The sequence below is a fragment of the Mustelus asterias genome, chromosome 2 (assembly GCF_964213995.1).
Source record: "Mustelus asterias chromosome 2, sMusAst1.hap1.1, whole genome shotgun sequence".
Classification (NCBI taxonomy): Eukaryota; Metazoa; Chordata; class Chondrichthyes; order Carcharhiniformes; family Triakidae; genus Mustelus; species Mustelus asterias.
In genome coordinates this window covers 58,582,119-58,595,049 of record NC_135802.1, presented here as the reverse complement: position 1 = coordinate 58,595,049, position 12,931 = coordinate 58,582,119, and the positions used below count along the sequence as shown (strand labels likewise).

The window sequence follows — 12,931 nt, the reverse complement described above, 5'->3', positions numbered from 1 at the left end:
CAGTCACTCTCATTCACCTCTTGAGTTCAGCTCATCTGTGCATGTTTGGATCAAAGCTGTAATGAGGTCAGTAGCAGTGTGACTCTGGAGGAATGTAAATTGAACATCAATGCGTAGATTATTGCTGAGTAAGTGCTGCTTGATAGTGCTGGTAAAAGCACCTTCCATCACATTGCTGATGATCAAGAGTAGACTGCTGGGGTGGTAATTGGCCTTGTTAGATTCATCCTGCTTTTTGTGAACAGGACATACCTACACAATTTTCCCATGTTGTTGGGTAGAAGCAAGTGTTGTGGACGTACTGGAACAACTTGGCTATGGGGACAGCGAGTTCAATGCTATTTCAGGAATGTTGTCAGGGCCCATAGCTTTTGCAGTATCCAGTCTTTAGCCTTTTTGTGGTATCACATGAAGTGAACTGAGCTAGTTGAAGACTGGCATTGGTAATGCTGGGGACCTTGGAGGAGACCTGGATGGATCATCCACTCGGCACTTCTAGCTAAGATTGTTGCAAATGTTTCAGCCTTCTCTCTTGCACTGATGTGTTGATGATGGGGATATTTTTGGAGCCTCCTCCTCCATTTAGTTGTTTAATCGCCCATAATCACTCACAACTAGATGCGGCAGATCTGCGGAGCTTTGATCTGATCTGTCGCTGGTGGGATTGTTTAGCTCTATTGCATGTTGCTTTCGCTGTTTGGCATGCAAGTCATCCTGTACTGCAGCTTCACCAGGATGTCATCTCATTTATTAATTAATTGATTTCAAATTCCACTACCTGCCATGATGCAATTTGAATCCATGTTCCCAGATCACTGGGCCTCTGAGTTACTAGTTCAGTGACTTGACCACAGCCTCCCCATTCTAAACTTGGCAATGTTCTGCTGTAGACTGAATATACATTCTGCAAGTGGCACACACACTGTCCTTTCCTCACGGAATGGATTTCATTATATGATGTCTCCTGTTTCTAAACAGATAAGACTCCAACATTCTGTATAATATCTGTACTCATGTATGAATAGCTAGAAAGCATAACATTGGGCAGTATTCTATGAGAAGAAAAAACAAAAGATCATCTTATTTCCCCGTTGTGTATCCTGCTGTATAACTGTAATCACGTGCCATGTATCCCGTGAGTACATTAACTCTGTTTGCATTCACTGGTGATGAATTGTGCAGTCAATACAATATATTGCCATAGTGATATAAACTAGCAGTTTACACTTGATCTCAAGGCTCAGCATTGCCCATCACCTCCACAGACTTAATGCAGATGATATCCATGTTGGCTTCTTTAAAGAGGGTGAAGAGTTTCAATTGGAGGTATTCACCATGTCTCTCCTTTCATTTGGGAGTTACTGAAGGCCAAGTGAGTACAGTTATTTGTCTTGAGTTTTAATGGTTACCTTGTACAACTTAAATATTCAGCTCAGTTTGTGTGACTGGACACATACTGGATAACGTTACTGCTGTGCATTTCACTATTATGCTTGCACCAGGATGGTTAACATCTCTTGTGGTTATTTATGTTGATTTATTCAATTTCTTACAGATTAATAGCGGTGGTCATGACTTTTACTCATTCCTTTGGATTATTTTTTCCAGTATTTTTGCATACCTTACTGTAAGTTAACTTTGTATCATATGATGAGCGGTTTTTATGGTTACTCTCTGACCTGGAGCTGAATTGGGCAATTACACCATCATTCAGTTAGAAGTCAGCATTCTAAAGTTAATTTTTTTTTTGTGTGTCTGAAAATAGTTGCCGTAAAGAATGATTCACTGATCATACAGGTGATATTCCGACAGGCAAGGGAAGGTGAGTTTAGGTGCAGGTGAGAAATTAAGTGCCCCAAGATAAGGGTCCCAACATCAAGCAGCCTTCTTCCTGGTTTCGCAGGGATGGGGAACCCAGTTGGATCTATCAGGTAAATAGTTACGTTATTTAAAAAGCTAATTAAGAACGATTTTATCCCTTAAATGTGGATTCCCCAGCCAGGATAGACATTCCTAGATCTGTCACAACTTGCCAGGATCACCAAGGAAAGGGGCAGAATTTCCCCAAAAAATGACTAAATGTCATTTCAGGTGAGAAAATAGGTGTGATTCGCGCTGGTATGTCTGCCGCAAATCAGATCACAATCGTCCCTCACTTAGCACTGAATGAACCCCCACGTGAATCACGCCGCTATGGAGTCCCCAGGCGTGTGGCTCACCCGAACTGGCTCGCATTGTTAATGAAGGGGAGCTGCATTTAAACACTCCCTCTGCACTCACAGCCAGTCAAGCCAGAAGGCTGGCAGTGTGCAGAGCAGCTCCACGCTTCACGGAGGCAGATCTTGGAAGGCTTCTGGATCCAGTGGAGGAGAGGTGGCCACCCTGTACCCCTGAGTGGGTGAACGACCCAGGAGCAGGGATTCAAATGCGGTTGCAGCAGTCAGTGCCAGTGGCCTGACACTGAGGACTGGCGTCCAATGCCGCAAGAAAATTGAATGACCTAATTTGAGCTGCAAGGGCGAGTGTCCATCTGTCACATCCTGGCACCAGTCCCGTTTGTTGCACCTGGAATGTCCACATAAATCCATTCCCTGAAGCCCCACGGCCTTCCAGCACCTGACACAGGCATCGGCCTCATCGCTCTGGTACTCCTCGTTAAAACCCTTCCTGTCCAGGCACTGTGCCGATATATGGCACCTGTCTACCCACTGCCTCTCCACCCCCCACTTCACCTCCCCGCCGCCACCCCCAACCCCCTTCGCCACTCCCCAGTCTCCCCCATCCACTAGCCATCAGGCTTTCAATCATCCTCTTTTGTCCCCGCAGGAGAAGATAGCCCATGACAAAAGACAGAGAGAGAAGACAGGCGGGGGAATTTTTGAGTTACGTCCCCTCGCTGCCTATGAGGAAAGAGCGATGGATTACTCGGGGGAGCCACACGGTAGAGTTATCAGTGCCTGTGAAGTCAGCCTGAACCACAGAAGTGAGGGTCCACTAAACATTTATCCGTATGATCTGTCTCAATGCAAGTCCCAAGCTGCCCAGACACTTGCCCCTCCCTGGCACTGAACCATGTTTCTTGTCTTACATGATCAACACCTGATGAGCATCAGCAGTCAGCACACTCCCTCATCCCCCCTCCTCCTCCCCTGCCAGCACATCGGTGGAAAGTTCTGAGGAAAGCACCAACCAGGTGTCACAGGCTTCACCTGCACCATCCACCAGCGCAGACACACACCTCGGTGGGCGGAATTAGCAGACAGGCTTCGGGGTCACTTTCTGGTGAGCACCACACAGCTACAGATGTACATCGGGTGGAGTAGGCGGAGGTCTGCTGGATCCCAGGAAACAGCTCGCCCCCCCCAGCCAGATGCCGGGTCGCTGGTAAAAGCTCTCCCAAAGCCACTGGAGATGCAGGGGCAGAGCCAGGGACGGCAGGAGGGGGGTCTCAGCAACATTTCGGCAACTGCAAGACCACTTGGAGGAGGCCCACAGTCTTCAGGCACAGGAGGTGGTTCCGGCATTGCGTGGTACCCGGGGCAACATTGCAGGAGGCTACATCCATGGCACTCGACTGTCTGTCGGGGGCCCTCCAGGTCCAGGCACTCAGAAGATACCTGCCAAAGGCATAAAAGGCCATGGGACATGGAACACAGCAGGCTGCCTCCACCTCTGATGCGCATCCTGGGGAGTCACCTAGATGTAGCGCGAGGCCACGCAAGATTAAGAAGATTTAGGAGCACCGAGAGGGCACAGGTGAAGGCAGGCACCATATTTGGGATAGGGTAATTGGCACTGTAAATAATCAGCATTGACAAATATTGCATCTCAAAACTGCAATTCCTCCCTCTTTATCCTGTTTCCCACAGGGCTTTTATCTGCCCATCTGTGCTCAGAATCTCTTACCAGCCTCCCAAGTAATCCCAATAATGAGAGTCATGGAGACTCGAGGTGACAGACATCCTGGAATGGCAGCCTCATCACTCACTGAACCCTCATTGTGGGAGTCCCTCCCGCCCAGATACAGACCCCTGAACCCCTGACCATTGGCAGCTTGGGCTGAACACTGTGGCACTCATGTAGACAATCAGGGTGGCTGTGAGAAGGCCCTCATTGGGGAACACTTGCAGTATGATTTCTGGGTGTAGCCACCTGGACGTCTGGTGCAAACTAGCCTCCAGGAATGGCGTGCAGTTCAGATGGAAGAAAGAACTTTCCTGACTTCCATGTGATTAGACATTACGGTGCTTATTGTCGGAAGCACTTCAGAGTTTATGCAGTGTGAAGAGCTGTGCTGACAAACTCCCTTGATTGAGGCAACAGCTGCCATACCTGGTGTTTGTAACCGTAAGTGGGGCCTGGGATGGAATGTCAAAAGTAAACCACAGAGCCTCTTAGCAGCCAGTGTGAATATTCGCCACACGAGCCCCAACCTTCCTCCCCTTCATCCCCGGGTGGCACAGTAGCACAGTGGTTAGCACTGCTGCTTCACAGCACCAGGGACCTGGGTTCGATTCCCGGCTTGGGTCACTGTGTGTGGAGTTTGCACATTCTCCTCGTGTCTGTGTGGGTTTCCTCCGGGTGCTCCAGTTTCCTCCCACAGTCCAAAGATGTGCGGGTTAGGTTGATTGGCCGTGCTAAAATTGCCCCTTAGTATCCTGAGATGCGTAGGTTAGAGGGATTTGTGGGTAAATATGTAGGGATATAGGAGGTAGGGCCTGGGTGGGATTGTGGTTGGTGCAGACTCGATGGGCCAAATGGCCTCTTTCTGCACTGTCGGGTTTCTATGATAACCCAGCATTGGGCCCCAACTTGTGGACCTCAGGCCCCACCAAGCCCTCACAAGTGCCTACACCATTGAAGGCTCCCCACCCCACCCCGCACCATGGCAGCAACTGTCTTACCCTTTTACACCTTGGAGGTTAATGCTAAACCTTCTTGCGCATCCTCGCAATCCATGGTACCTGGACCACACTTCAAGGGACCAGTAATGATTTGCGCCCATGTGACATGCCGCTGGGGAGGTGGAAACATTCTGGGAGGGGGATGATCACATACCAAACCTCACTAATGAGGTTCAAGGCAGTTGTTGTTGACATCTGAAACCTTCTGGAACAAGGCATCCTTCTTAATGGGCGGGTAGGTTCACATTGACATTGGTAGTGGCTGATTAAGGTGCCTGTTACTGGAGGGCCACCCTCTCCCCAACAACCTCCTGACCCTTAAACATGGTCTGTACCACTCACCAAGTTGTATGCTCTCTTTTCCTGCATGGAGAGAAAGCAGGTGGGTGGGAGGATTAGTTTGTGAGGACAACATAGAAGGACAACATTTGTAGAGAGCTGTGAGGCATGGATGCAATAGGGCAATGAGATGAAGGCAAGTGAGAGTGTTAGTTGTTCAGAGGAGGATGTGTTGGTTGTTCAGATGGTGATATAAGAAGGTGTCTGCAGAGAGATGAACGAGTGGGGCTGCAAAGTGTGTTGTCCTGGGAAGTGCTGTGCAGGAGAATGCTGGAAGAGTCAAGTGTGGGGCTCTAATTGTATTATGCCACTCACCTGCCATTCCCTCCTGAAATCCTGGATCCTGTTAATACATTGGAGGGACCACATTTCTGCTGGTGACTTCTTCCGTCACTTCCATCCATGCCTGATTGGTTTGAGAGGCTGGCCTCCTCCGCCCATCCTTGGGAAAGCTCACCTTGCTGCAGCCCCTCAGATCTCACAGCAGAACCTCCAGGTAGAAGTGAGACACCCAGATGACAGCTTTCTCAGGACGTCTTTCCATCCTATGGTTGCTGCTGTCTCAAAATCCAAATGCTAGTGAACCCTTGCAACCTGCTAATTCACAATCCTTCCTTTGACAAAATGAGCACCCGCCCTCCCTAATTAGTTGGGGAACCTTGAGACGGGATGTTAATGCTGTGGCTTCGGAAAAGAGCCTTGGCAATGTCCACTCCTTCACGATTGAGGTTTCCAACCCATAACCAATCCTGCTGTTTGGGCAGCGCCTAGTTTGGTAGCTTAAATTATAATTAATGCTACTTTGTGATTGCGTCTTCATATATACTTCAGTATAAATAAACGCAAATCAAAAAATGAAGAAGATGTAAAACTGTGTGCTTTCAGCTGTGTATTGAAACAGAACAAGAATAAGAAGCAACACATGCTGAATATGTTAAAGAAAATGTCAAGATGGTTTGACTTTTTTTTTGTTTCTTATCTACTTATGGTGAGTAAAAGCTTTGATAGAACTTGCATTTATATAGAACTCTGTCATGTCCAAAGCATGTTCCAAAGCACTTTACATCCAAATAAGTTACTTTTAACCACTGTCACTGTCGTCATACAGGCAGATCATAATAAAAAAGGCAAATAGGATGTTGGCATTTATTGCAAAGGGACTGGAGTATAAAAGTAGAGTAGCGTTGTTGCAATTGTGTAGGGAGTTGATGAGACCACATCTGGAGTATTGTGTCCAGTTTTGGTCTCCTTATTTGAGGAAGGATGTGGTGGCATTGGAGGCAGTTCAGAGAAGGTTCACCAGATTGATTCCGGGGATGAAGGGGTTGATGTATGAGGAGAGATTAAATAGTTTGGGCTTGTACTCGCTGGAGTTTAGAAGGGTGAGAGAGGTTCTGATTGAGGCATATAAAATTTTAAAAGGGATTGATAAAGTAAATGTAGACCAAGTGTTTCTTCTTATGGGGCAATCTCGAACAAGAGGTCACAGGTATAGGATGCGAAGCAGTAGATTTAAAACTGAAATGAGGAGAACTACTTCCCGCAGAGGATGGTGAATTTGTAGAACTCGCTGCCCGATAGTGCGGTGGAGTCTGAATCATTGAATGGTTTTAAGAGGGAGATAGACATATTTCTAATAAAAAAAGGGAAAGAAAGATATGGGGAACAGGTGGGGAAGTGGATGTGAGATCAGGGAGAGATCAGCCATGATCTGATTGAATGGTGGAGTAAACTCGAAGGGCTGAATTTGCCTACTTCTGCCCCTAATTCCTAATGTTCTTATGTAGATTCTATAAACAGCAAAATGAGATAACTCAGGTTAACCCGTTTTTGGTGGGGTTGGCTGAAAGAGAAAAAATATCCAGGACAGTGTCCTCCACTTCTTCCACTTTTACATCCATCTCAATAGGTAGACAGTCTTTCGAATAAACTTGGCATCCAGAAGACAGCAGCCCCACAATGCAACAGTCCTTCAAAACGGTGTGTGTCAATTTTAAACACATGCTCAAACTCTAACCGAGAGGCCTCAGTACCACCAACTGAGCCAAACTAACACTTTCATGCACTGAAAGTCCACCTACAAGAACATAAAATACAGAAGAAAGATGCAAGGGCTGCAGCAGTGATTCTTGGTCACTTGACACTCTACCACAAACTCTCAGCTCTGAATCCCAAGGATAAGGTTTGTTCAAAGTAACTGGGTATCCTCAAGTCAGTTTTGTTGCCAACTAGATGGATGGTCAGGTGGATGTACTCCAATTAAAGAGAAACAGGAACACAATCCGACTTTTCTCATCATTATTAACCAATCATAGAGCCAATTAAAGAAAATCATGGCAGAATCTCTGAACCAAACTACCCCACCTTCTCTTATGCAAGTGTGATCTTCAGTTCTCCTTCATTAAAATAACCAGGAGAATGTCATACAAAACCATTAATATATGTGCTCTAACATTGCAAGTGGCAATCTCAATGATCAAAATGGTAGAAAGAAAATTAACCCTATGAAACATTAAAGTTAAGCTATACTAAAATGTATTTTGATGAACGGTTGGCATCCATAAATGAAGCAAAACTACTTGGTTCACCACTGCTTTCCATATCCTCTATAATCGAACATTTTCTATGAAGCAACCTTTTCTTTTTACAATATAAATGACAATACAGTGTAGGCTGTGCATGATGATCCATTAGCCGAGGCATATCATAAATCTTCTATGCACACAAGCAGACTGCGCCTCGTCCTTACCTGGCTCTTTGTTGCTGCAACCTTAGCAAATAATGCTTGGGACACTTTGGCCCTCTTCATTTCCTGCTGAATCTCATCGTAAATGGAAGCATTAATATTAAGTGCACAGCCTTCCGATTTACCATTCCATTCAGTTGTAATGGAGGACGTTTTGACCTAGATAAAGGTTTAATCTGAGTTAATAATGTACTATAAGAAAATATAAATACAAAGGCATATCACCCTGTGATAATATGTTACAGGGGTTCTTTCACTAATGCAAAAATACTCATAAGTTATAAGAAGTACAAGCTTGAGTGAGTTATGATGGTTAGCTGGAACAAGCATTGCTAGTGATTTTTTTCCTAAAGTTTGCGGGAGAGAATGACCCCTGGAATCTCACTGAACCTTTAAATACATTTCAAAATGATATGTCAATCATCAGAAAATAATTTGTGTGTCCATTATATTTCCTGTATTTCACTGGCATGAATGATCAGTTTGCTGTGCAGTGGAACTTAATTCACTCCCACAGAATAAAAAGGATATTTTGCATTCATATATGTCACCTTGCTGAAATGTATTTGTTGTCTGAAATTCTCACGGTGCATTGCTGCTCAAGTGTTGGCATTATCACCACTGAAGTTATAAAGTAATGCTTTGAAAGGTAACAATTGGACAGCGCATTTCTTCCAATTAATAATTATAAGATTTAGACAAAGTAATGGATCAAAATCTGTTCTTTGTAAAATTGAGTGGGAGGTTCTGCTGAAAACAATACATCAGGCATCATTTAAAAACAAAGTAAGATATCTTAATGAAAATAGAAAGGTTCCGGATCACTGATGCAAGAATGGAGAGCATTTTAACAAGAATATCAAAAATCAAAAATCTTTCTTCTTCTCTTCCATTAAGTCTCACCCGTGAAACAAACCCTGGGGGCGCGGGGGGCTGAAGAAATAATCACAGTTAACTGCATACTTTGAGCAGCAATTAAAAGGAGTCCATCAGGTGTTAGTTCAACAATAATCTTTCCTATTACTTTTCCCCCGATTGGCAATTGTGTTCTCGTCTTTTTCCCCTGAAGGTAATGAGTCTTGGACTCTCTGGGTGTGCCATCCTCAGAAAACTTGGTTCAAGTGCACATTTATGTAGAAACCTTGAGAGTGGGAACTAGCAGGTAACTTGACCAGGTGGAACTGTCCTCATCTAATGGTCACATCTGCATACCTCTAGCAGAGATTGATGAGTTCAAGGATTCAGGAACAGGAACTCAGGATTATTTTCCCCTGCTTGATAGAGGGCAATGATATCAACTCCAACACTCCCACCATGATTCCAGTTAAGATCAGCTGAGTAATCATAAGATCATAAAGAGTAACAGCAGGAATAGGTCATTCAGCCCATTGAGGCTGCTTTGCCATTTGATAAGATCTTGGCTGTGCTGATTGTGACCTTAACTCTACTTTTCTGTCTACTCCTCTTTAACCCCTCCTCAATCAAAAATCTGTCTAACTCAGCTTAAATATATTCAATGACCAAACTTCTACTGCTTTCGGTGGAAGAGAATTCCAAAGATTAACAACTCCCGTTGCAAAGAGATCCATCCTCGTCTCCATTTTAACTTGAAGATTCCATATTTGTAAATGTGTCCCCAGTTCTAGATTCCCTTCAGAAAGGAAGCATCTGCTCTTTCAAACCCCCTCAGAATCTTATTTGCTTCAATGCGATCTCCTCTCAGCCTTCTAACCTCAACCTTTCCTCATAAGACAACCCCTTCCTCCCAGGAGTCAGTCTAATGAACCTTCACTGAACTCCTTTCAATGCAAGGATCTTGCTCCTTAAGCAAGGAGACCAAAGTTGTACACAGTACTCAAGGCCTGGTCTCTCCACGCCATGCACAATTGTAGCAAGAATTCTCTTTTTTATACTTTATCCCCCTTGTAACAAAGGCTTACATTCCATTTGCCTTCCTAATTACTTGCTGTACCTGCACTCTATTTATTTGTGATTCATGTACAAGGACACCCCGGTCTGTCTGTACTGCAGTATTCTGCAGTCTTTCTCCTTTTGAATAATGGCCAGAAATTTCTGGCTGTGCACACTGGCGGGATTTTCTGGTCCTGCCAGCAATGAACACCCCATTGTGGGTTTTCAGGCATGTGGGGTGGCTTCAGTGGGAATTCACATCAACAGCAATGGTGCCAGAGGATCCTGCCACCAACATCTCCACCGCCTGCCCACCCCTCCCCCCCGCCCACTCCAACCACCAAGAGAAGTGCTGAGGGAAGGCCAGAGAATGGTGGCACAGTGGTTAGCACTGCTGCTTCACAGCCCCAGGGACCCGGGTTCAATTCCCGGCTTGGGTCACTGTCTGTGTGGAGTTTGCACATTCTCCCTGTGTCTGCATGGGTTTCCTCCGGGTGCTCCGGTTTCCTCCCACAGCCCAAAGATGTGTGGGTCAGGTTGATTGGCCATGCTAAATTGCCACTTAGTGTCAGGGGGACTAGCAGGGTAAATAGGTGTGGCTCCGGGGTAGGGGCTGGGTGGGATTGTGGTCGGTGCAGACTCGATGGGCCGAATGGCTTCCTTCTGCACTGTAGGGATTCGACGATTCTAAGAGAATCTCGCTCATCATTCTAGCTTTTCTATTCATTGAATCATAGAGGTTTAAAGCATGGAAACAGGCCCTTCGGCCCAACTTGCCTATGCTGTCCAGTTTTTACCATTAAGCTAGTCCCAATTGCCCGCATTTGGTCAAATCCTTCTCTACCAATCTTACCCACGTAACTGTCTAGACGCTTTTTAAAAAATAAAATTGTACCCGCCTCTCCGACTATCTCTGGCAGCTCGATCCAGACACTCACCACCCTCTGTGTGAAACAATTGCCCCTCTGGACACTTTTGTATCTATCCCCTCTCACCGTAAAGCTATGCCCTCTAATTTTAGACACCCCTACCTTTGGGAACAGATATTGACAATCTAGCTGATCTGTACCCCTCATTATTTTATAGACCTCTATAAGATCATCCCTAAGCCTCCTACGCTCTAGAGAAAAAAAGTCCCAGTCTATCCAGCCTCTCCTTACAACTCAAACCATCAAGTTCCGGTAGCATCCTAGTAAATCTTTTCTGCACTCTTTCTAGTTTAATAATATCCTTTCTATAATAGTGACCAGAGCTGTACACAGTATTCAAAATGTCCTTACAAATGTCTTGTACAACTTCAGCAAGATGTCCCAACTCCTGTATCAATGTTCTGGCCAATGAAACCAAGCATGCCGAATGCCTTCTTCACCACCCTGTCCACCTGTGACTCAACTTTCAAGGAGCTATGAACCCGTTACCCTAGATCTCTTTGTTCTATAACTCTCCCCAATGCCCTACAATTAACTGAGTAAGTCCTGCCCTGGTTCAATCTACCAAAATGCATCACCTCGCATTCATCTAAATTAAATTCCATCTGCCATTCATCAGCCCACTGGCCTAATTATTCAAGATTCCGTTGCAATTCTAGATAACCTTCTTCACTGTCCACTATGCCACAAATCTCGGTGTCATCTGCAAATTACTAACCATGCCTCCTAAATTATCATCCAATCATTAATATCAATGACAAATAACAGTGGACCCAGCATCGATCCCTGAGGCAACTCGCTGGTCATAGGCCTCCAGTTTGAAAAACAACCCTCTGCAACCACCCTGTCTTCTGTCATCAAGCCAATTTTGTATCCAATTGGCTACCTCATAGTTTCCCACATTTTACTCTATCTGTCAATGTCTTGTCTGCCCAATTAACCTACACATATATCTCTTTGTAGACTCGTTGTATCCTCCTCTCAACTTGTTTTCCCAGCCATCTTTGTCTCATCAGCAAATTTGGTTACCCTTTCATTTGATCGTTAATATAGATCGATAATCATTGAGACACGAACACTGATCCCTGCAGCACTCCGCTACTTATAGTTTGTTAACTGGAAAATTACCCAATTATCTCAAATTTCTGTTAGCCAATCTTCTATCCATGCTAATATATCACCACCAACACCATGGGCTCTGATGTTGTGTAGTAACCTTTTTACGTGGATTCTTATCAAATGCCTTTTGGAAATCCAAGATAATCTGTCCCTTTCTCCAAGTCATTAATATAGATTGTGAATAGTTCGAGGCTCCTGCACTGATCACTACAGCACAGATAAGGGACCAAATTTGAGACCACTGCTCTGTATGACTCAACTGTTCACTGAATAAACTCAGTAAACTATTTACACTACCATTTAACACAATCGTAAAAAACAAATTTTGACAACTTTTAATTCCTTCCTCAAAAACCTACATGGGTTCCATCTTCCTGATAATGGTGGGATTCTCCGAATCCGTTCGCCCTGCCACCACTGCCAACAAGAACAGAAAATTTGGCGCTCAGCCAAAACTCTATTCACTTTCAGTGGCACCGGGAATCCCAGCCACGGGCGAGGACGGAGGTTTTCGGCGAATATCTTTCAATCAATGCAATTTGGCAATCTTTATATATCACTAATTTTTGACCCCAAAACCATTTCATTATATATGGACGGTTGCTTAAGCATAAATAACAATGTGACTGATGTTGACAATTTAGAATTGCTTTCATTGCACATGTTAGAGAGTGAATTTTTCAAATGATTCAAAAATATTACAAAATGCATGTCAAATAAAATAAAATTCTGTGTTGGTCGTGGGTATTAGTGCTGCAAAGTCGAGCACACTCCCTCTTAAGGTACCCAGAACTCAAGTGCAGTGTGACCAGATGCAGAGTAAAAATCCTTTTACTTTGCCCCATCGCAGTCTACACCCAACCTCAGATTCCCAATCGCAGCACTGTGACTTTGCCCCATTTTCCCTCTGAATGAATTTGTCCCCTTCAGGGCTTGAAATTACACTGTGCAAATATTAGTATACAATGTTTAATCTGTTTTTA

At 44.7% G+C, this 12,931-nt stretch overlaps 1 protein-coding gene across 3 annotated transcripts in view; it reads right to left on the bottom strand.

Moving 5' to 3' along the window:
* Positions 1-12,931, bottom strand: part of LOC144508090 (DNA-binding protein SATB1-like) — a 122,383-nt gene that overhangs the window by 56,776 nt on the left and 52,676 nt on the right. For all 3 annotated transcript variants that reach the window (XM_078235976.1, XM_078235985.1, XM_078235993.1), the window contains one exon: positions 7,993-8,148. In XM_078235976.1, coding sequence (XP_078092102.1) covers positions 7,993-8,148 — 156 coding nt within the window. The remainder of the gene's footprint in view (positions 1-7,992; positions 8,149-12,931) is intronic.